Here is a 20,823-nt window from a genome sequence, read left to right as displayed (position 1 = left end):
ACAAGCTCCTTCTGTCTAGACCACAGTCTACTTTTATGAAAGAGCCTAACTTTTTGTAGCTAGACACTGTTTGTCCAACAGGTTACTTCACTGATGACAATGGAAAATTTGACCAAACATTTCTAGGTAGTTGTAACTTTTTTGTTGTTGTGCTATTTGGGATGCTTGTGTTGCCTTCTCTCCCTAAAGAGACACGAGAACAAAGACAGAGGATGCCAAGTTGTTTAGGAAACATATGAATGCAAAAAAGTTATCAACAGAGAGCGATTAGTGATCCTTAAACAGTGAGGAAGAATGAGGAGTGTAAGAATTAGGACAGCAGGAAATAGAAGAAATTGCCAGGGGAGATCCAGAATTTCCATTCTTGTAAAGAATCAAGTCTCAGCTATAAATATTTCATTAGGAATAATTCAATCAATTGTATATGAAATACATTTTTCAGGAAGAACAGATTCAACGAGCCACTAGAGGTCCCTTTACAACCAAATAAACATGCTTTGCAAAACACATTATGCTTATTAGTCATTTTAAGTTATTGTCATCACATGGTGACCATTCAACAGGGTCACAAACAAGCATAAGACTTGCATATTCAAGCTCATCCTGAGGGAAACACAGTACTTTTAAAAATATATTCTTAATGAGAGTTCCTTATTATTCTTAATGGATCCTTAGCAATGAACGTGGCTTTATCTCTCTGCAGAATCTGAAATCCATTCATATGCAGAAACAGACATATTTAGTATGAGAGGAAATGTTCTTCATCATTCTCCAAGGCCAGATTGTGACATTTAGGGGAAGTCTTTACATTAAAATGTTACGGCCATTAATGGAATGCACCAAACTGTCCTAGAAGCTATCGTGCTTACAGAATAGTAACACCATGACCCCAGTAGACCTGAGGTGATCTAACGAGAAGTGGGTAGGGGACCCCGAAAAAGTCCTTTTACTAAGTGGCATCATGTTGTAAACAGCTTTATAATTCAGTGCAAAAAAAACATAAGAAATGATGGTTGACTATTATGTCTGACAAGTTTAAAATAGAAAACAGATACAATATTTTAAGTCAAAGTAGTTACTTACTGTGGGAAAAAAAGAGTAAAATAAAAAATAAATTATTTTTAATATCTCTAGATGAAAGGTGAGTGCCAGCCTGAAGAGGAAGATTTTTGTCAACCCGTGCTTTAATCTGTACAGCAAAAGGAACTGAGTAAACGAAGTAAAATACAGTCTACAATTAGCTCTCCAATTAGGTAATCATCAATGTTCAGTGTTTTATATTTTGCCTGATAATAACTAAATGTGTTTGCTCATTTCCCAAAGCATTTACTTCTTTTGAATCACTAGGGTCTTCAGTCATCTCAGTGCCCTGTGAAGATGGATGTCTACCTACTTCATCCTCCTCCAATGAGGCACTGGAATACCCTTCCTTTCACAGGTAAGTGCAAACATAGCAGCCTCAACACAACTCCCAGAGAAGGTCAGAGCACAGAGGGAGGATAACCGGATCATTAATTCAGTTGTAGGCTTAAGCAGAAAGCTCCCCTAGCAAGGACATCCAAAAAGGATTACTAATTCTTTTAAGAAGTTGTGAAGGTAATTAGGAGCCCTTAAAAGCTAAAAACTAAGGGCTTTTATTTTGAATTTAGTAAAGAAATTAGCCGGCAATTCAACAGTCTGCTTCGTCGAGTAGACCTCCAGGATAATTGTGATTTTTCTAACATCTCACAATGACAATTTTCATTCAATGCCATACCAGCTATTTCCTTGCTGTAATGTAGTTCAGCTGGCAGTTTATTTTTTTATACCCATTTTGTAAACAGAAATCACGGTTGGGAAAATCTCCGACAGCATTTTTAAAAGGCTTCTTAGGTTTTTTTTCTGGTTTTTTCCACCACACAACCAGAATTCTAATTACATCTGCATTTCTGCTTCTCACTCTTAAAGCCTTTCAGTTGCAGATTAGCAATTACTGAAGATGGTGCTCTGATTAGGCTCCTAAAGCAGGCTGACTCAGGATAAGTGATTGCACAATGTTAATCACATCATGACTGAGAGCACACACTGGTGGTTTCAAGGCAACAGTAAAATCACAGTCAACAAATGAAACATGAACATGTTTCTGCTGCTCTTGTATTGGGACATTATATGGCAGAGGTAAATCAGTAATCAAAATAGCTGTATGAGCAATGTAGTATTTTCAGACAAATGTAAAATGAATGAAAATCATCTGGTTTTGGAGATATTAAAATGTTTTCAAATGTACATTCTTAGTGGAGCAAATTCTCCAAGATGATAAAAAACTGAATGTGATCCTGCCCAAAAGAATTTATTTTCATACATGGCCTGTGTTATCCTAATATATTCTATTCAATTTAATATAAATATCTTTTTATAACTTCTGTCATAGTATGTAAAATGCTATAGCTCATCATGAAAAGTGTTGTTGAGCTTGATGAAGAGAGAGGTATATCTCAGTCAAAGAATGTCAAATAAAACAGAAGATTGCCTTTTTAAAGAATAGTGGCATACTTCTAGGCATGACCTGAGAGATAGAGTATATGGATATTGGGCATAATTTACAATTGTAAATTGCAAATGCACATTCACATTCATTCCTGAGAACTCACAGAGTAGGTTTGTACTCTGCTCATTTGAGTTTCACTTAGCTTACTCCTCCAAACTGATGTATATATACATATTTATATATGTATACGTCAGGGCAAAAAAAGAACTACTATGATCATTTTATTATGTTTCCTACATGCTACAAAGCATAGGACTTTCCTCAGCATTCACTGCAACTAGGCCAAGAGTTGTTTCACTCAGTGATAAAAAACAATGAAAAAGACAAGGAATGTATTAGTATATGAGCTTTATGATGAATTCCCTATTTGTTTTTAATTAACCTCTATTAGAACGTAGGAGTCTGAGAGCTCTAAGACTTTCTTTCTTATTAATTTCCTACAGAGTATATTTTAATAATATCGTAGTACAACTGCACCTAGACAGCAGTTCTGCAGAGGCAGCAGCACTCCCAGTGAAGCACTGTTTGATTAATCTATTAGATGAAAAAACTTGAAACCAAATAAGAGAAATGGTTTGGTTTTTTTTAGAGGAAAGTACTGTGAATTCTAAAGCATTAACAGTGTGTACAGAAATCTTTTAATTTTGGAAGGTTAAATTGCTTTTTAAAACTTAAAAGTCTGTTCTTCATTTCCCTGAGCATTCATATTCATAACTTGAAGATAAAATCATTAAGGTAGAATCAATTAAATTTCAAGAATGTTCTGAACGTGTGAAAATAATAATAGGAGAACACAACATTGTAACCTAAGATATGTTTTCCGAACATATATATCATCACAGAAAAAGCTAAAATGAAAAAGTATATTCTCTCTTCCAATAGGCAGCCTAAAATAACATACTAGCCTTATTTTTATACTTCTTGCCTCATGTATTTCCATAGGCATTTCATTAAATCTCTAATAGCATTCCAGGAAAAATAAGAGGTTCATCTCGAGGATACATATAAATACATATATATATATACACCTCTCTCAATCAAAAATCCCAAACTTCAATCACAGTTTCACAGTAGCTACACTACTTTCTGCTAATGTATTACTGGAATGGAGTACTCCTGCTCACCAATAGTAACTAGGTGTACACTTTAGGATGAGCTAAACAGCTTTCCAGATGCCACTGACTGTCAACTAGGGCTGTGTTCACAACACTGTGAGATTAGCCACAGGTTCATGTATGCCTGCCTTTTACAGACAGCTAAATTTCAGTGAAGGAACACAAAGCTGAATCCCACCCCTTCTCTTCATCTTTTCCCTTAGAAGAAAGATCCCACAGAAGATTACAGTGAATTACTCCAACATTACAAGATCTTTTAGTCCTGTCCATCGGATATATTAACCCAACCACAAATCTTATGCCATAATTGCCTTTCATATATCTCTTCTTTCTCTTCTTTCATATATATTTCTGCTGTCATTGCAGAGGAGGTAAAGATACCTTGCTCATACTTGTTTCTAAGAGGTTCGAGTTCTGTGGCTCTCAGCTCCAGAACTTCTCCTTCTGCGGTGCTTCCAAAAAGTCATTGAAAGCTTGTTCTCTATTTAACTGCTTTCTTTCCTCTATCCATTTGTATAACAATATCATGCTAAACACTTAATTTAACAGCTATTACCACAGAACAATATTATTCCAGAAGAACATACTGAAGAGGAATATCTGCAATATCTATTACCTTTTTGTTTTTCCTTATGTGTGATTCTGAGCTTTTCTCACTTTCCTTTTTGACAGCTTCCTGAAGATCAGAGGCTTGTTGTATATATGTTAATGCTGCCAGTATCTCATCTTCTAACAACATTACATCTTCATAGGAAATTGGCCATCCCAAATTCTCTAAAGCCTCCAGCAAAGCTTCTTTATGTTGCATATATTGGACTGGGCCACACTCTTTAAATCTTACCAAAAAAAAAAAAAAATTTGTAATCACAAGTAGGAAGAATTTTAATATTGGCAGTACTTTACAAATAGAATCACAAAGCTTAAAGGCAGAATAAAACATCAGATTCACCCAATCTATCTTCCGTATACCACAAGTCCTTGTGTTTCGTCCAGCTAGCACTGTGTTTAGTTACATCTGGCTTAACCATATCTCACAGAAAGACATCTACAGAGCAATTCAAGTGGCTGAGCATAGATGTCTGGTGCCATTTTATGTGTCCTAGAATATGTGAGGCATCAATAAAGAACTTGCAGATATGACTGGGAAATTATGGAAATCCCTGGCCCTTCTGGAACAGCAGCTAGGGTGAAGTGGCAAGCATCTAGATGGCTGTTAAGTCCTGATTTGCCACATCAGTCTTGACTGATCACATAAAAAAAGCGACAGTCTTCTGCTGCTTATTCTTCTGTCATTCCTGCACTGCTCAATTTTCACTGAATGATCATGAGTTTGCTTCCATCCATGGTTCAGGTTATGTCAATGTCCACTGGACTAAAGAGCCATTTTGAACCTACACACTGAAGGTACCTATACACAGAAAGGTGAATCAGATACGGTCATCTTGTTAATAAAACCAAACTAAAACCCCACAAATCCGAATTCTTTAAATCTCCAACTGGAAGTAACATACTTCTTTTTAGTATTCAAATCATTCCTCTGGCTCTTCTCTACAGTTTTGCCAGCATTAAAAAAATGTGAAACCTAGACCTGGAGAGAGTACTTAAGTGTCTGTCTTGCTAAGACATAAAACCACGGTGATGCCTATCATGTTGCCATATTCTTTGTCACTGCTCACCTCTCTTCTCCTCTAGGAACTGCTTCGTATTGACATTACACTGACTGGTATAAAGTTAACTTATCTTCTGAGTTGGATCTCTCAATTGAACACTAGAATTTCCCTAGTATCTGGGATAGCCTTTTAATTTCACACTAGTGAACCAGAGAGCTCCTCAACCAATTCTTTCAGGACTCCTGTGACCAAGCTAGTAGACCTCATTACCCTCTCCCTTCAGATTACTAATGATTTTGAAAGCATGTCGTCATTCTTTTGTAATACACAATCATGATTATTCAAATTGTAAATTTAGAAAAGAAACAGATCAAATATTTCAATTTCTATGCACCAATGTTAGCAATTTTAATATGCCCCTCTAGCAACAGACTGTACAATTGTTAGGACTTTTTTTTTTCCTTATATACATAATTGGCCATACATTACCAACAATACAATATTTTGGATACTACCTTGTCAACTTTCTATACTCTGTAATTCATTGTCTGTCAACAGACATCTATTTCCTTTTTTCAATTATATGCTGTTCTTTTCTTTAACAGCCTTCATTTCCTCTCTGCACCAGAATGGGGTTTTAGTTCTCCTTATTGGTGATAGAACTGTGTATTTTTTGCTTATTAGCTTAAGCCTTCTTAAAAGCGTTCTACTTTTAATTCCCATTTTTCTGCCCAGAATACTTCCTGCCAATTCAGTTTTCATTAATTGATCTTCACTTTATTCTCTGAAGTAAACAGATGCTAACTTCACTGATGTCAGGCCTGTTTATACAGTTGCTAGTTTTCTAAATGAATTTCTAAATAAACACAGAAACAGGCTAGTTAAAGTAGCACAAACTTCCAGTGTGACATACAGTTCCAGCACACGCTATAAAGGTGCTTATTATACATTGACAAACCAGACACTGAATGCTCTTTACCAGATGAGAGAAGATTTACCTTGATGACAATGACAATGACATGCTGCCCTCCCAAGGCCCCGCCACTTGACACTGATTAAGAATAGACCAGCACCATTCAAATGGAAGGCAGGTCCCTTCCGTTAAAAATAATGAGCACTGCAAGAAGGAGGTCTAGGATCTAATATTACTCCATATCACATATACATTTTTGAAAGTAAGGTATAGTTACGAAATGTTTGAAAATAAAACCAGTTGGTTACAGAAATTGTGATAAAAAACGTATAAAATATTTATGACCAGCCTTTCAGAGGTAAATTAGAAAACTAAAAGGTGATAGCTTACTTGTCTCTTTCCTCCTGAGATAGTGCTCTCCAAATTACTAGGTTTAGGCGCCTATTAAAGAAAGCAAAGCAGTTTTTGAGGGAATGCAGTTTCTTGTGCATCTGATCATCTCAAAACTAGCAAATAAACACAGTTTCTTAAGATATCTGCACTGATGTGTATTCCAAGAGCACTGTATCATCAAATGGTACCCTTATCATTCAGCTATGAAATTATCAACTGCAAGGGAAGATGGGAAAACAGCATCTTCCATCAAGTAGCAACATGACTATTCCAGGGTCATAGAAGGATTAATGGCAATCACTGCTGTTTCCTGACAAGATTTTCTATGGATGGTTCTCTTCAGCACCAGCAAGCTAAATCAAATAACAAAACCGATTAAATGCCAGTTAAGCTCAAAGTTCTTCCAATTAAACAGTTTCAGAAAACTGTAGCCTGAAGACACATGGAGAGCAATGCTAATTTTTAATTTTTTTCTCCTAAGGTATCTCCTCCATTGTGCTATTCATGTTTCTACTTCATTTAACTCTGGCTATGAAGAAAAACTACCGACAGGAAAACAGAAGTGATTATCCCAAAGCAATGAAGTTCTAAGATCTTTTAAAAGCACCAGTAAACTTTCTGCTTTTGCTTTTTAGACATAAATTATAAACTCTTATTAGATCATCTAGCTTACAGGTTTTTTTCTATTTATTAACATCTCAAACAATTAAGCCTTCACTCAATTACTTCATTTCATGCTATAGAAATAAACCTCTACTGATGATCCTAATTGCTGTAATTATAGAAAAAATTTCAAACTTCCTTTGGAAATACTAGAACAAATTAATTGTTAGGAAAAATTCAGATTCGCTGAATGCCAGATTTACTGGTGCATGCACAAAAAAGCTCCAGACTTTTTTGTCTGGAGACCAGACTTCGAATATGAATTTCTTGTTGATTCATTTTATTTACTAGAAACCAAACCCCAGCATTTTTAGAATGTAAATTACTTACTTCTTTCACAATCTGCAGTCTCAGCATGCTCCACTGCCTATTTCATACTTCTAAATGTGCACGCTCGTAACTAATTCATTTGTAAAAGCCTCTGGCTATACAAGATCATACACATTTTGAGGCTTCCAGAGTTTTTCTCCTTCAATACTGGATATTCTCTTTGTCAGAACACAAAATTTCTGCCCTTGCCACTTTTTACCTTCTTAATCTGATGCAAAGGTCAATCTACATTTGGGGAAGATATTGTCATGTTCGCTTCTGTTCTTGAAACCTGCAAGGCCTGAGGTATTGCCTCATCTATAGATGTCAGAATAAATTTGTGACCAATCACCATTCACAAAGCTGAACTCCAGCCTTTGCAAATTCAATTACTGGAAAAGTACTGTGGCATTTACAGCAAAAAATTTGACCAGGTTGCTGTTTCACATGTAAAAGAAAAGCAATGAGAAATCTTTTTCACATTGTCAATGATAAGGATTTTCAGGCTGATCTCTCTTCTATACATCTTTTTCACAAAATTCAGGAACTCAATCCTGTTATTGGAAATACACTGATTCATTGACCTCTATGGGTAAACATAAGTTAACCATACTCCCAACCATCAAAGTTTTAGGGAGACTGTGCAAATGCTGTCAGTAGAAGATCATCAGAGTTTAAGCAGAAAACGCTTTTCTTTCCCTCAAAATTGAAGTCAATAAATGTAAAATATTCAATGGTATGGCACAGCAATGAAAAACTTCAATGCTGTCTCAGAAGTCACCGTAAAAAATATACCACTTGAACCTTCTATGAAAATGAGTAACAAATCCAGATTTCTATGAGTTCTTCATCAGCCTAATAATAACAATATTGTCTCAGTGGCAGAGGACACAAACCCAATAGATTTTTCTTCATTGAATTCCATTAATATTAGACATAGCAACCCATAATTCTTAATTTTTACCACAAAAGATGGGGAATAAAAAAGATTGGGCATAAAAAAGAGAGCTATTACATGCTTTACAAAGAACTGGTATGATCACAAAGCTGCAGAGGGAAAAAAAAAACCTTAAAGGCCCTCAGTGGAATTCATCAAAAACCAAAGACTAAATACTTATCACCAAGAGTTTTCTGATCACATGAAATAATTACATCTGTAAATGTTATTAGAATACAGCCTGAAAAGATATCTCATTTATTAAAACAATTGTAGTCAAAGCTCTCATAAGGTTACTGAGTGACATTAGTAGTCAACTAATTGCATTACTTTAAAAAAAAAGCACAAAATCAGATCAAGGAAAGAAATGGCTTAGAGATATAATGTCCTTGTCCTGTTTACTTCTGATGTGCTTTTACCAACGTTTAATTAATAGGAACAATGCATATCTTTCTCCAAAAAAAAATTAAAATTGTCAGTATCTTATAGGTACCTCAGTTACAGTCTTGAATACAAAGTTAGGTGCTACATAGCTGGCAGTGAAAAGCTGGCCACTAGTTTAAATGTCAGTCTATGGATTCAGGAGCTTAATTGTAAGTTAGAAGTCTGGCTACTACTGTATGTTTAGGGGGGATTCCTCCCCAGGTTTAATTAAAAAAATATTTTTTTTTGGTCATTGAACAAACATAATATGGGCAACATATTATTTATTATCTCCTTGCCTACCATCTGTTTTTTTCATTCTGCATGCTTTTTTGAAGAAAATCAACATTTGTCCTAAAGGTTGATGGTGGATTAAAGTGTGTCAATGTGCAGAATTACTAGTATTGAGCAAATCATGTGTAAGCACATACCCACTACATAAGAAAAAATCTGAAATTAGACTTCAAACATGACTTGCCTTTCATAGGATTTAATTGCTTGTTCCAGCTTCTCTTTATAGGCATCAAGATTCACTGCCTGAGGATTAATTAGTGTGATCCGCTTCTTGTCATTGCTAATGTGGGCCAACGGTAACATCTATTATACAATAAAAGACAAATACTTCATTTATCCTACAACTTTTTCTCCACCAGAATAACTGAATGCCCATGAGTCCCTGTCCAAGAATCAGAATGGACAGAAGGAACACTGAAAGGCTGCAGAAAGAAAGATCTGAGCACCCCAAAGAAAAGTCAGAATTAAGACATAGTTTCCAGTCTGTTAATAAAATCTTCTGAAATGACACAGAAGCTATGCAGTACTGTCAAAAAAGTTACTCTAATAATGGGAGGGTAGGTCAGAAGGGAGACAAGCACGTCTAGATCATGACCATATTCCAGACTGTATTGCTTTAAAACAACATTCTCCTATACTTATTAGCATCTAATTCTAACATACAGGTGTGATAGTTACTTATTTAAGTGTATTTAATACTCTTATTCTGGAGGACAATATTTTCTAAAGAATTAGAGTACTAAAGGTGGAAAGAGACATTTTTCACCATCACACTGATCACTAAAGAGTGAACAAGGTGGATATTGCTCACTGAAACTGGTCTTAATTAACCACAATAACACTTCGGTACCTGACCTGGTTGGTCAGAATTAGGAACTTCAACACCTTTCAAATCTCACAATACAGCATCTACATAAGTCAACTTCCTTATAAAATAGAAGTCATACACTTACAAGTAGATCTTCTAAAGGCAGAGAAAAGGGTAGAAAAAGATGTCAGAGAGGAAGAAAGATTCCTTCCCATCTCTCAGTCCAAAGTCCCACCATCATTCAGCCTCTTAAATTACTCAGCAGTTCATATAAGTAAAGCTATTTTATATATCAATGTCCTGATGATGATTATAAACAGAAAAAAATCCAATTTTACTCTCCCCAAAACTGTCTTCAGTTCATATGGTTGAGTGGGACGCTTCTCTAAGTGCCTCTCTGACATCAGGATACAGACGACAAAAAGATGGATTAGGTTCAATTTAAATAAAACTAAAACCCTTGGTGGATAAATAAAGCAAGCAATCAGAAAATAAAACATTTAAAAGACTTCTTTAATTGAGAACATTTTTCAGTGATGTTTTATTTCTGTTTGAATCATCACAGGCTAGCTGGATTCCAAATTACTGCTGTATGACCATTTTTTCCAGAGCAGTGGTGTGACTTTATAGTCTCCTTTCTTTCTGAGGACATCTTATCTCTGATCAATGAATCTGTGTCACATCAGTGCCAGACCAAATCAAAGTTTCTCATATTAAATTAATGTCAAGATCACTTAGAAGCTAAAGTTAATGTCAACATGTCAGTGAAGTATCTTGCCAGAGACAGATGAGGTAAATCTCTGCCCAGAACTGTGAGCCATGAAATGTGGCTACCTGTCATTTCCAGGTAGAGTTTGAAAGCTGAAAGGCAAGGAACTGAGAGTACCTGTCTTCCAGTTCCATACTGCTATGGTTGTTGTCTGCTATGTTACTCAAACCAAGTTTATAAAAGTTCAGCAGGGCTTCATAGAAGCCCTCTCCTACTTTCCCCTACAAATTCCCAGAGTACAAACTGCATCATATGCAAAATTAATATTTAATACAGTTTATAAAACACTTTGAATAGAATATGAGGAGCAGACAAACATAAATACATTATTACAGTACTGGAGAATAAAACCAGAATAGAATGTGTTCTTAGCAAATAGAAAAATTGAAATATTATGCATACTTGAGTGCAATGAAAACTGCTCACAAAGTCAAGTGAAATTTGACAGATGCAGCTGAAAGAAATCACAGGAAAGCTTTTTTAGTGCCAAAATGTTTTGTCATTTTTCTAAATCAAATACTTAAACTTTCATATCAAAAGAATTCACTTGTTTCAAAAAGGCTTTTAACTCAAAACCAAAATTTCAAATTTTTGAAGACAAAACCAAAGCATAAATAACCCTAGAAAAACCTTTCTTATTTTAGACCAAACAAGATGTTTTGGTTGTCTGAATCTGAACTTCAGTGTTCTGAGCAAAGCTTTGAGTCCAAACTCCATGACTTGCAAAGCTGTACTTAAGATGACACAATCTGCAACAGATACTCAGATGGTTCTGTGGGAAGGTTTGCTCCAGAGCTACCACCACATAATTTAGACAAGACCCCAAACCACTTATTATTTTTTTCTGGAAAGGAATCTGATGGGTAGTTTAATGAATTAACCGCTTTGAAATAACTCAGGTGAAACTGACAGGTCACATAGAACTGAAAATAACAGGTCAGGCTCTTGTTAATGAACAGTTGTCATGGAAACCTTTTGCTTGCTGCAACCCCAAGGTGAGAAAACTGCTCATAGTTACTCCATCATCACTGCTAGCAAGGACCGAAAATAAAAATTATACTATCCCCAGAGAAGCAAACAAGGCTTTCTGCATTCCACGGTACGAAAACTGTTATCTCAGAAGGAAGAATGCAAAAATGTCTGTACGTTCAATGAAGTCTTCTGAAGTATTGCAATAATCAAGATTCTTAATCAATTTGTTAATGTCTCCTATTCAAGCTCTGTGTCTAGTCCAAGAACCTATTTTCTGCTTTTCCTTGATATGCTGGTATGGGGCTTGAGGGAGAATGGGTTCCATAGCTCACAAATTCTACTGGTTCTACCACGTGTGCAACCCCCAACCTTCTTTTTCCTTTCCCTGCTTCAGATCCACAAAAATCCATGCCTCTACTCATAGAACAATAAATCTGCGCTGCCTGAGAAACTGAGTATCTCTATGCAACTAATCGGGATTAGCAGGTACAAAAAAAAGTGGTAAAAATGGTGTATTATTTTGTGTTTATATCCCTGAATCTAAAGAAAGTCCGTGCATCACTGTTTGAATTCTGTACAACTCTAAATTCATTCTAAGAACAGTGAACTTAGTTCAGCCCTGAAATGGACTACCGTAACCTTCCATTAACTACCATTAAAAATGACCTGTATCACTTGCTGAATCATAGCTTCAACTATTTTCGAAGACCATTATGTTTTACAGACTGCTGTTTTTGCAAATAGCAGTTCAAATGCAGCTCAGGATTGTATTGAAAGGATTTGAAGGAGTCTTCATTTAGAAACATGGCAGAAAGAGCTCTACTTAGTGTATTCAGAAGAAGATGGGAAAAGAAGTCACTTCAGAAAGCAGTCATACGAGTTATGGGAAAGTCACAATGTCTTTGGTTTGATATTTCACTTCGAGCAGATTGGTTTGTACAGTTTAGTAATCATTGAATATATCTTTTGAAAAATGGCTACTTTACATCAGAAATGTTAAAAATACACAATATTTAATGCTTTTGATACAAAAAGCCATCTTTTTATAGCATACAAAAAATATCACGCTTCCAAAAAAATCCTTAAAGGTCTTGGGTTTGACTTGCTTTTACTAAACCAGAAGATCTGGTTTTGCTTCCACAATCTGCATGCTATAGCAAAAATTCCCATTCCTAAATTTAAAAAACGAACATGAAAACTTTAAAATGTACAAATGTGTACATTTTTAATAAATATTTCACTTCACTGTATATCACATTCTATTCCAAACCCCTTGCTTACCCCTTATTATTTAAATAGATGCTGTTTAGCTTTTACTTTGAGTATTAGTTAAAATTAGCTGCAGCATATTCATAAGACTTTCACAGGATGCATCATACAAGAAGAAATAGAGCAAATTGCCACAAAATGGACTTCCTTTAAATGGAATGGCAGCTAGAGCTTCATGATACACAAGTCATCATGAATTTTTCACCTCCAGAATCTCACAATTGTCTACACCTGTTACAACTAAATTCTAATTGCTGAATTCCAATACTTTTCAAAAGGTCTTAGTGGACACATGTCAACCTTGAGAATGCACAAATCCACAAACTGTGCACCTCCACAGTTTTCCAAATGACTTTATGGACCTAAAATACATACTCCAGTGAATTAATACATATCAGTAGAGGCTGTGATGCTCATGAAATTGCTGAACACCTGATGGCTGCACACTGCCATCAGCTGGTAACTGTGAAAGAAAAATATATAGCGCTAAAACTTATGGGTAAAGTCTGCAAGAAATACTATTAACTATCAGTGTTATCTTCTTACTGACGCATGAATGAACATTCAGATATGCATTATACATTTAGTGCACATCAACCATCTACAATGAACACTTCAGAATGCAACTATGACATTTATAGAAATGAATAAAAAAACCCTTTTGAAAACAATACCAAGTTTTATGTTTGATCTGAAACAGTGTAAGAGTTTTACCTCATCAAATACTTTAGAAACTACGTGTTTGTCCAGAACTGGGATGTATTTGGTACCACGAGGGACAGCTGTAGGAGCTAAGGCATCCATGATGGTGAGTCGCCTAGCAACCAAGCCATGAGTCTTTAACCAAAGAGCCGAAGAGATATCTAGAGGACTAGAAAAAAGAGACTTTAAGATGTAGCACAAGGTAGAAATACATTTGAGAAGTCTGAAATTACTGAAGAAAAATACAAACTATAATTTTTGTGACATATCGATATATGCACACACATACCTTTTAGATGTCCTTTTCACAGCTTTCTGCAATTTCAGATCTAAGATAAAACATTTGCATTTCATTACCTCACAGGTTTTGTGCACACAAAAGTATACATAGATAAGCTGACATACAATAGCATCAGTTTTTCATTTGAGCCTTCTAGCAGTGTCACAAAGACTACAAAATAATGTCTATTTCAGTTGCTAAATTAATCAACGAGAATTATGTTTCCTGCATTTCTTGGTGCTTGATCAATAGTAACAATGTTACTATATGCCTCATGAGCCCTAATTAATCAATGACAAAATGTATAAAATAGGTGGAGAATAATTTATTGTTTTTTTAAAAAAATGAATTTTGTATGTATTTATTTCTTATAACCCAAAAAGAAAGATTAACCAGTTTATTCCCAAATTCAAGATGTGATACCAAGTACTATCACTAATGAGATCGCCAGGAGTGGCTAATTTAACGTATACCGCTATGAAAATTTTTATAAAAGGCCTATAAAGAACTAAAAATAAGAGGCTGAAATATAAAGATGTCATATATCTTTAAGTACCATAGATGAGTTTTAGAACAACTTAGAGGACCCATCATAAAGTTAACAGTTGCATGAATTACTGAGAGAAATGAAAACCATCTGTATGTGTATACAAGCCCCCTGTGTATACAAGGAAACACTTTTGTCTCTATATGTGTCTGTCCCAGAGAGCATGTTTTTTGCAAGTCTAAGCATATCAATAAAGTGCAACCTCCCATTACAGAATTAGAAGCAACACTCCCAGCTTTAACCTCAACATTGAACATAACTACAAATTACTGCATCACTACAACCATCTATTACTGTATAACAAGATTCTCAAGATCCATTTCTTCTGTTGATATGAAGCAACTGTGATACCCTTTCAGCAGTCTAAGGTATGGTTGTAACTCAGCTGCATACTGTGGACATAACTAAACTGTTGTAAACGGAATACTCTGGGCACTGGCAGGACTCTGTCCGCAGCTGTAAGGACCCTGTTACAATACCCTCCTGCGTGTCCAGCTCTCTGCACCTCTGCTGTGTCCCAGTCCTTTGTACTGCAGGTCTGCATGGTTTTGCCTCAAATGAGGTGCCATTAGTTACAAATGCAGCAGGAGAAATGTTATCATCTGCCCCACCCAGAGCTTCCTGTTCTGTCCACTTGCCTTTGAAAACGGTTGTACATTTCACACTCTTTTTGACAGAAAAACTCTTCTTTTCAGGAGATATTCCTTCCTCTGGGCTTTCTTCCCTAGATTTCACACTGTGGCTCAGGATTCGCAGCAGACTTGTCTTTGTTTGCTCTGTAAGCGTTGAAAGGGAAAGAAAGTAAGAGCTAACTTATTGCTCAAATACATGCCTGGGATTTTTGAGTTCCTCTTTAGTACCTAGTCCCAATTTTTACGGGACTGCCTACACAAAATCTCAAATACTAAATTACTTCAGCACTGATTTGTACTTCGTACTTTCCCAAGGATGAAGACTTCTTTTACATCAGCCAGGTAAATTTGGTTTTAGACTGCATAGAAAGGATACTTCAAAAAGAAACATAGTGTAGTAAGGAGAAATATTAGTGTAAGTAATGCTGGAACTTGTGAAGCATAGATCAGCACTTCATTCTTGACAATGATGTACTTAGAATAAAAAGTGACAAGGGTTTAATATCTACTGTTAAAAAACTCTTTACAGAGCTTTCAAAACATTCGGTCAAAATGTTTAATTTTTCATTTGTCTGATCGAGTCAAATGAGTAAGATGTCTGAAAAGAAAAAATGAAGAGGTTAGTTAGAATTTCATAAAGATGATTATTTAAATCATCAAAGGCTTCATTTGTTCCTGCAGTGAGGGACGCTTCCTGCTATTTTTAAAAAAATCTTTTCAAGTTAGTGGATAAAATCTGCTAACAACTACGGTTCATTTTAGTCTTACCTGCACATAATGCTTTCTTTCTTTGGGCTAGACTGTCAGCAGTGGTTTGCCGGGTTTGCTGATGTGGTGTCAGCGCTAGCTCTTCTGAAGCACAGCATGGCCTACTGTTCAGAGGAGTACTCAGCTCTTCGACGTCTTCGGTTTCAGAAGACACAGTATGCTTCTGCTTGTGATTACTGCTTGTAAGTGACAAAAAGAAGAAACAAGCAAGAAATTACTTCAAACATATATCACTGGCTTAACAAAAACCACTAAACTGAAGTCTTTTGGTAATTCAAATATTCATTTCAAATGCTTTCAACAGTGGAAAAATGTCTTCTCTATTATCCTAGTCTGCATTTCAAAGGGGAGTTCAAAGGAGGTTAAAATATTCTTATTTTTTAAACTATTTAAAAGTTGTTTCTTAGTCTATTTAAAAGACTTTCATTACTTTTAAGGCAACACCCTCATATATTTTAATAAGGTTAGAATGTTCTGTAATGGCCACTTTGAATCCTGGGGGAAAGAGTAAACCTACCATCAGCAATGAAAATAACTAACACACACATACATACATATATGTACATATATATATACACACACACACGTATATATACCTATGTCCCAGCATTAATAAAAGATAAAATGTGCAAATTCTGAAATAAATACTCACATACATTTTTATACTGGACATCCTGCCTGCCCTTCCATACATATGAAATCATTCCACAGCATTCTCCACTTTTAATTTATTTTACTTTATTTTACTTTATTTTTAATACCTTTATTTTAACTTACTGTTTTTAGTAGATTTCTGTCTTAAAAATCTGATATTTTTTTAAATGTAGTTTTTTGCTTTGGTACTATTACTGCACAGATAAATAAGGTACCGGACAGGCTATTTTTTTATTAAGGCTGTGCTCCTGTACAGATTACAAGTAACTTCATGTTTGAAGCTATTGGTTGTTTCTGTTTGTTCCCCGAACAGAAACTCAGTATATTCAGACTCGCAGAAAACTTTTCCACAGTGGCTCAGGAGTCTGCCTCCAGTATGCTGTGGCAGGACCTATTTTTGAATGGTCATTCTTGGCACTGTGCGATTTTCAGCATGTTTTTCAACTGATGCTGAACATGAAACTCTTTTTAATGATGAAATTACTTATCGTTTGATAAAAAGCAAGGATAAATATGATATGAACATACAGACACACATTGTAAGATCAAAAACGTGAAAAGAAGTCAGCTGAATTTCTGTTATGGTGTTTACCATCTTTTAAACAAATACATTTGTATGTAATTTATGTTCAATCAGCCTATCCAAACGAATAGCAATTTAGTCATGAAGTACTAAGCTAGCTCTACCAATAAGACAATAATTTTTTGTGACTTCTCGGCATCAGAGTGAGCAACTTTACCATGTGCCGGAGACAGAAAAATATTTTCACCTCTTTGCTTTATTTCTAATAATTTGAGACTATTGAGATATTTGAGATAATTTTGTTTCAGGCATCACAGTATTGGTATGTTTTTCCAGATTTTTCTTTTCCATTACTGTAACTATTTAAAAAAGCTCCACAAAACTAACAACCTTTCTTTTTAAAAGAGGAGAATGTCAGAGGTTAAAATGCAAGACAATGAACAAGGAGCAATGTAACAAATAGCTCCTATCTATAATTAGCATAATAGCAGTATGAGGACATACTTATTCTTTGGATCATTTTCTCCTTTATAACAATCCATCATCAGACATTCGGCATGAAAGGTCTTCACTGTCTCTAGGTCTCTTTCTCCTTGTTCAATCTCTCTTTTCAAAAGATGTATGTCCTCGCTCTAACAAAATGAAAATCAAATGTTTTATTACTCCTACTCCTTTATTACAATTACTCCTAAACATGTTTAATTTCTGAACTGAAACTATGCAAGCTCTGATAATAATTCAGAATAATGACTAGGTTAGGACAGGTGCATAATTTTGTATATCTTTTCAGGTAGTATCTCTGTTTCCTACATCACAGTTTGATTTGTTCACTTTCCGTACGTATGAACAAGCTTATAGAAAACAAGATTAAAATGTGCTTGGCAATACAGCCTTTCAAATTTTTCTTCCTTTTTAGGAAAAGGACAATCATTCCCTAACAAGCCGGTTACCCCTTGAGATATGAACAGCCATGTTTCTGAATAACAATAATGAGGTCAGTAGCTCCCCTCATTCCAAGCAAGTGAGCAAATAAGTAAGTAAACAAATACAATACAATACAAGATATGTACATTACAACTGTTGCCTTGTCATTCTACAGATCACAGCTGTATCACATAGTGTCCATGAAAAATGGGAAGTAAAAGCCATACTCTTCAAATAAACATTGGAACTGACTGGGAAGGATTTGGACTACAGGAGGAAACAGGAAGGAAATTCCAATGATGATCCCTTTACAACTCCCACAGGGCCCAAAGTCTGGAGATGGACAACACAGGCTCTGTCCCTCATCTTTCCAACGTATGCAGTGTCACACAGTCCACATCTGCAGAATCATCGAAATTGCCCAGCACATTCTCTGATATCTTTCAAGAGCTGAAGTATTTTCACATATTCCTTCTGATCAGTATCTGCAAAGTTCTAAATTTCCTACTACAGGAAGTTCCTGGTTCTTCTCATTGTTCCACTACCACCATTTCTAAAATTTGTGGAACTAATTAACTGAGTTTTAACTTTAATTAAAAGCAAGAATATGCTTTAAATGGGCATTTCTGATAATCTATTCAGAAATTTCCTATTGGGGATTGTTAGATTGAGCTGCTTAGTCACACTTCACTGCTATTCGAGTCATTTTATGCATTATAGATCTCTCCCCAGTGGCTATTGTAGAGCAAACTTCCAGCAAAATTCATAGAATCATGCATTCATCATCATTCAAATTCAGCTCTTCATTCCCTCATTTATTAACAGAATACAAACCATGGTTTCATTTTAAACAGTAAGTTATTTCTAAGACAAAAAGATCACATACATTTCTTCCAGAGCTGAATTTGGTCTATATGTTTTTTGGGCTGGTCATTTTTTGCAACAGTAGCAGTACGAATGTATGTTGCATGATATTTGGGCATTTTGTTGTTGTTGTCTAATAAAATTCCATAAGCAAAAAATGGCACACTTATTGCTTTCACGTGACTTCAAATCTGACTAGGATTAACAATCTTTTTTTTTAATAATCTATTGTAATAGTGAAATCACAATAATGCAAGTCCTGTGGTTCCTTCAATAGCATGAAGAAATAAACACATTTATTTTAAAATACTCACAACAATAAACTCTGCAGCATCAGGATCAGTCAAATAAATGTTGTAATAATGAAACCGTCCCCCAGTTTCAGTAGATAGTTTGTATAAAAATTTATTAGCTTCTATATCATCACAGTTGAAGGATACTGTATGGATGGGAATTTTACGATGAAGCTGGACTTGAACCAGAATTATTTGGGGGGGCTGAAAATTGAAAAATGTATATTAAACATGTGACATCTAGAAATGTATTTATCAAAATATGAAGAATTTGTAAGAATCTAATCAGTCATACTGCTGCTTAGAGACAGACGTAGATTCGTAAAAAGCATACATTTTATATGGATTGCTATTTCATAATTATATAAAATGAGCTAATTAAAATTGAATTTGAAACAATGATAATGCATTAAGGCACAGGATACTCTAACAAATAAAGTTTAAATTATAATATAAGCAGTACTCTGTTTCTGAAGTCTTAAAGGAAATTACTAAGTATAGGAAACCGAACTACTACACCGGTGTTTAGTATCAATGGATGTATATAACTGAATATTTTTGGATGTATATAACTGTTGCTATTTTTATTAAGCTAAATTAGTTCAATGATAAACTGATTCAATACCAGAAAACAAAACAGAGGCTGAGAAAATAGGAAAGCTAGTGTTCTTCCTCCAATAAATAAATAAAAATTAGGCAAGGAAGTAAAAGATCTGCCATGCCTAAAAATTTTGAAGGATCTGGTAGAAAGAAATTCTCTAACTTCTGATAACACTTTGGTTGTTCAGAATACTGACATAAATGTTAATAAATTTAGCTTTCTGCTGATATTTGCAATATATTTGTTTGTTGCACTTTATAGTTAAAAGCAATCTTGGTCATTTCCTCTTTTTCGTCTAAAAAGTATAACATATTTCATAACAGCCATTATTAATTAGGAAAAAAGAAATATAAATGTATCTTTAGCCAAATTATTCTTTAACAAAATATGAATACACACTGCTAGCTAGCAAAAGTAAGTGTGAAACAATGAAAGATTCTGATCTATTGTAAATTGAGTTTTAATGAGTGACAGTCAATAACAATCAACTTATCTTTAGAAAATATCAAAGATTAAAACTGAAACTAAAAACATTAAAAGATCTAAGTCAAAGTTTCTCATCTGCTGATTTAATTCACGTTTACATTTTGATATTCAAATGTCTTTGAAGCATATAAATACACCCTTCCCAATGGGCCACTTTACTTTTATCAAGAAAAATAGAACAAAAAGAAAAGTGAGCCTTTATCATTTTTCTTCTTTATCAAGATTTAAATAAATTCTTTCTGAAAGTTTATACTTCCTGAATCCTAGATTTATTGTATAGGCTTCAGTAATTAATTTTATGTGCCCTTCAGCCCAGCAATTTACCTAAGTCAGAGTTTTGCTGCATATCTGCCATTACAACCAAGCTAAATTTTCAATAGCAAATAAAGTATTCTTAGCATACCAGCTAGTTTTCGCTGCGCATTACAATTTATAAGCTCAGTTCTACCTAATTTGCATCATTATATCTGATCAACAAGTTTTTTTTTGGTTCAACTGGTTTTTTTCCCAGTTTTTAGTTGGTGTTATATAACCCAATACAACATGA

General features: G+C 34.9%; 1 protein-coding gene across 4 annotated transcripts in view; it reads right to left on the bottom strand.

The window, feature by feature from the left end:
* Positions 1-20,823, bottom strand: part of VWA3B (von Willebrand factor A domain containing 3B) — a 71,176-nt gene that overhangs the window by 15,318 nt on the left and 35,035 nt on the right. For all 4 annotated transcript variants that reach the window (XM_063349109.1, XM_063349189.1, XM_063349363.1 and 1 more), the window contains 9 exons: positions 19,211-19,393; positions 17,613-17,740; positions 15,932-16,107; positions 15,170-15,307; positions 13,994-14,033; positions 13,717-13,873; positions 9,369-9,487; positions 6,556-6,606; positions 4,259-4,478 (listed from right to left, as the gene is read on the bottom strand). In XM_063349109.1, coding sequence (XP_063205179.1) covers positions 4,259-4,478; positions 6,556-6,606; positions 9,369-9,487; positions 13,717-13,873; positions 13,994-14,033; positions 15,170-15,307; positions 15,932-16,107; positions 17,613-17,740; positions 19,211-19,393 — 1,212 coding nt within the window. The remainder of the gene's footprint in view (positions 1-4,258; positions 4,479-6,555; positions 6,607-9,368; positions 9,488-13,716; positions 13,874-13,993; positions 14,034-15,169; positions 15,308-15,931; positions 16,108-17,612; positions 17,741-19,210; positions 19,394-20,823) is intronic.

This window comes from Chroicocephalus ridibundus, chromosome 1 (assembly GCF_963924245.1).
Source record: "Chroicocephalus ridibundus chromosome 1, bChrRid1.1, whole genome shotgun sequence".
In the NCBI taxonomy this organism is placed as follows: Eukaryota; Metazoa; Chordata; class Aves; order Charadriiformes; family Laridae; genus Chroicocephalus; species Chroicocephalus ridibundus.
This window is presented reverse-complemented; position numbering and strand designations above follow the sequence as displayed.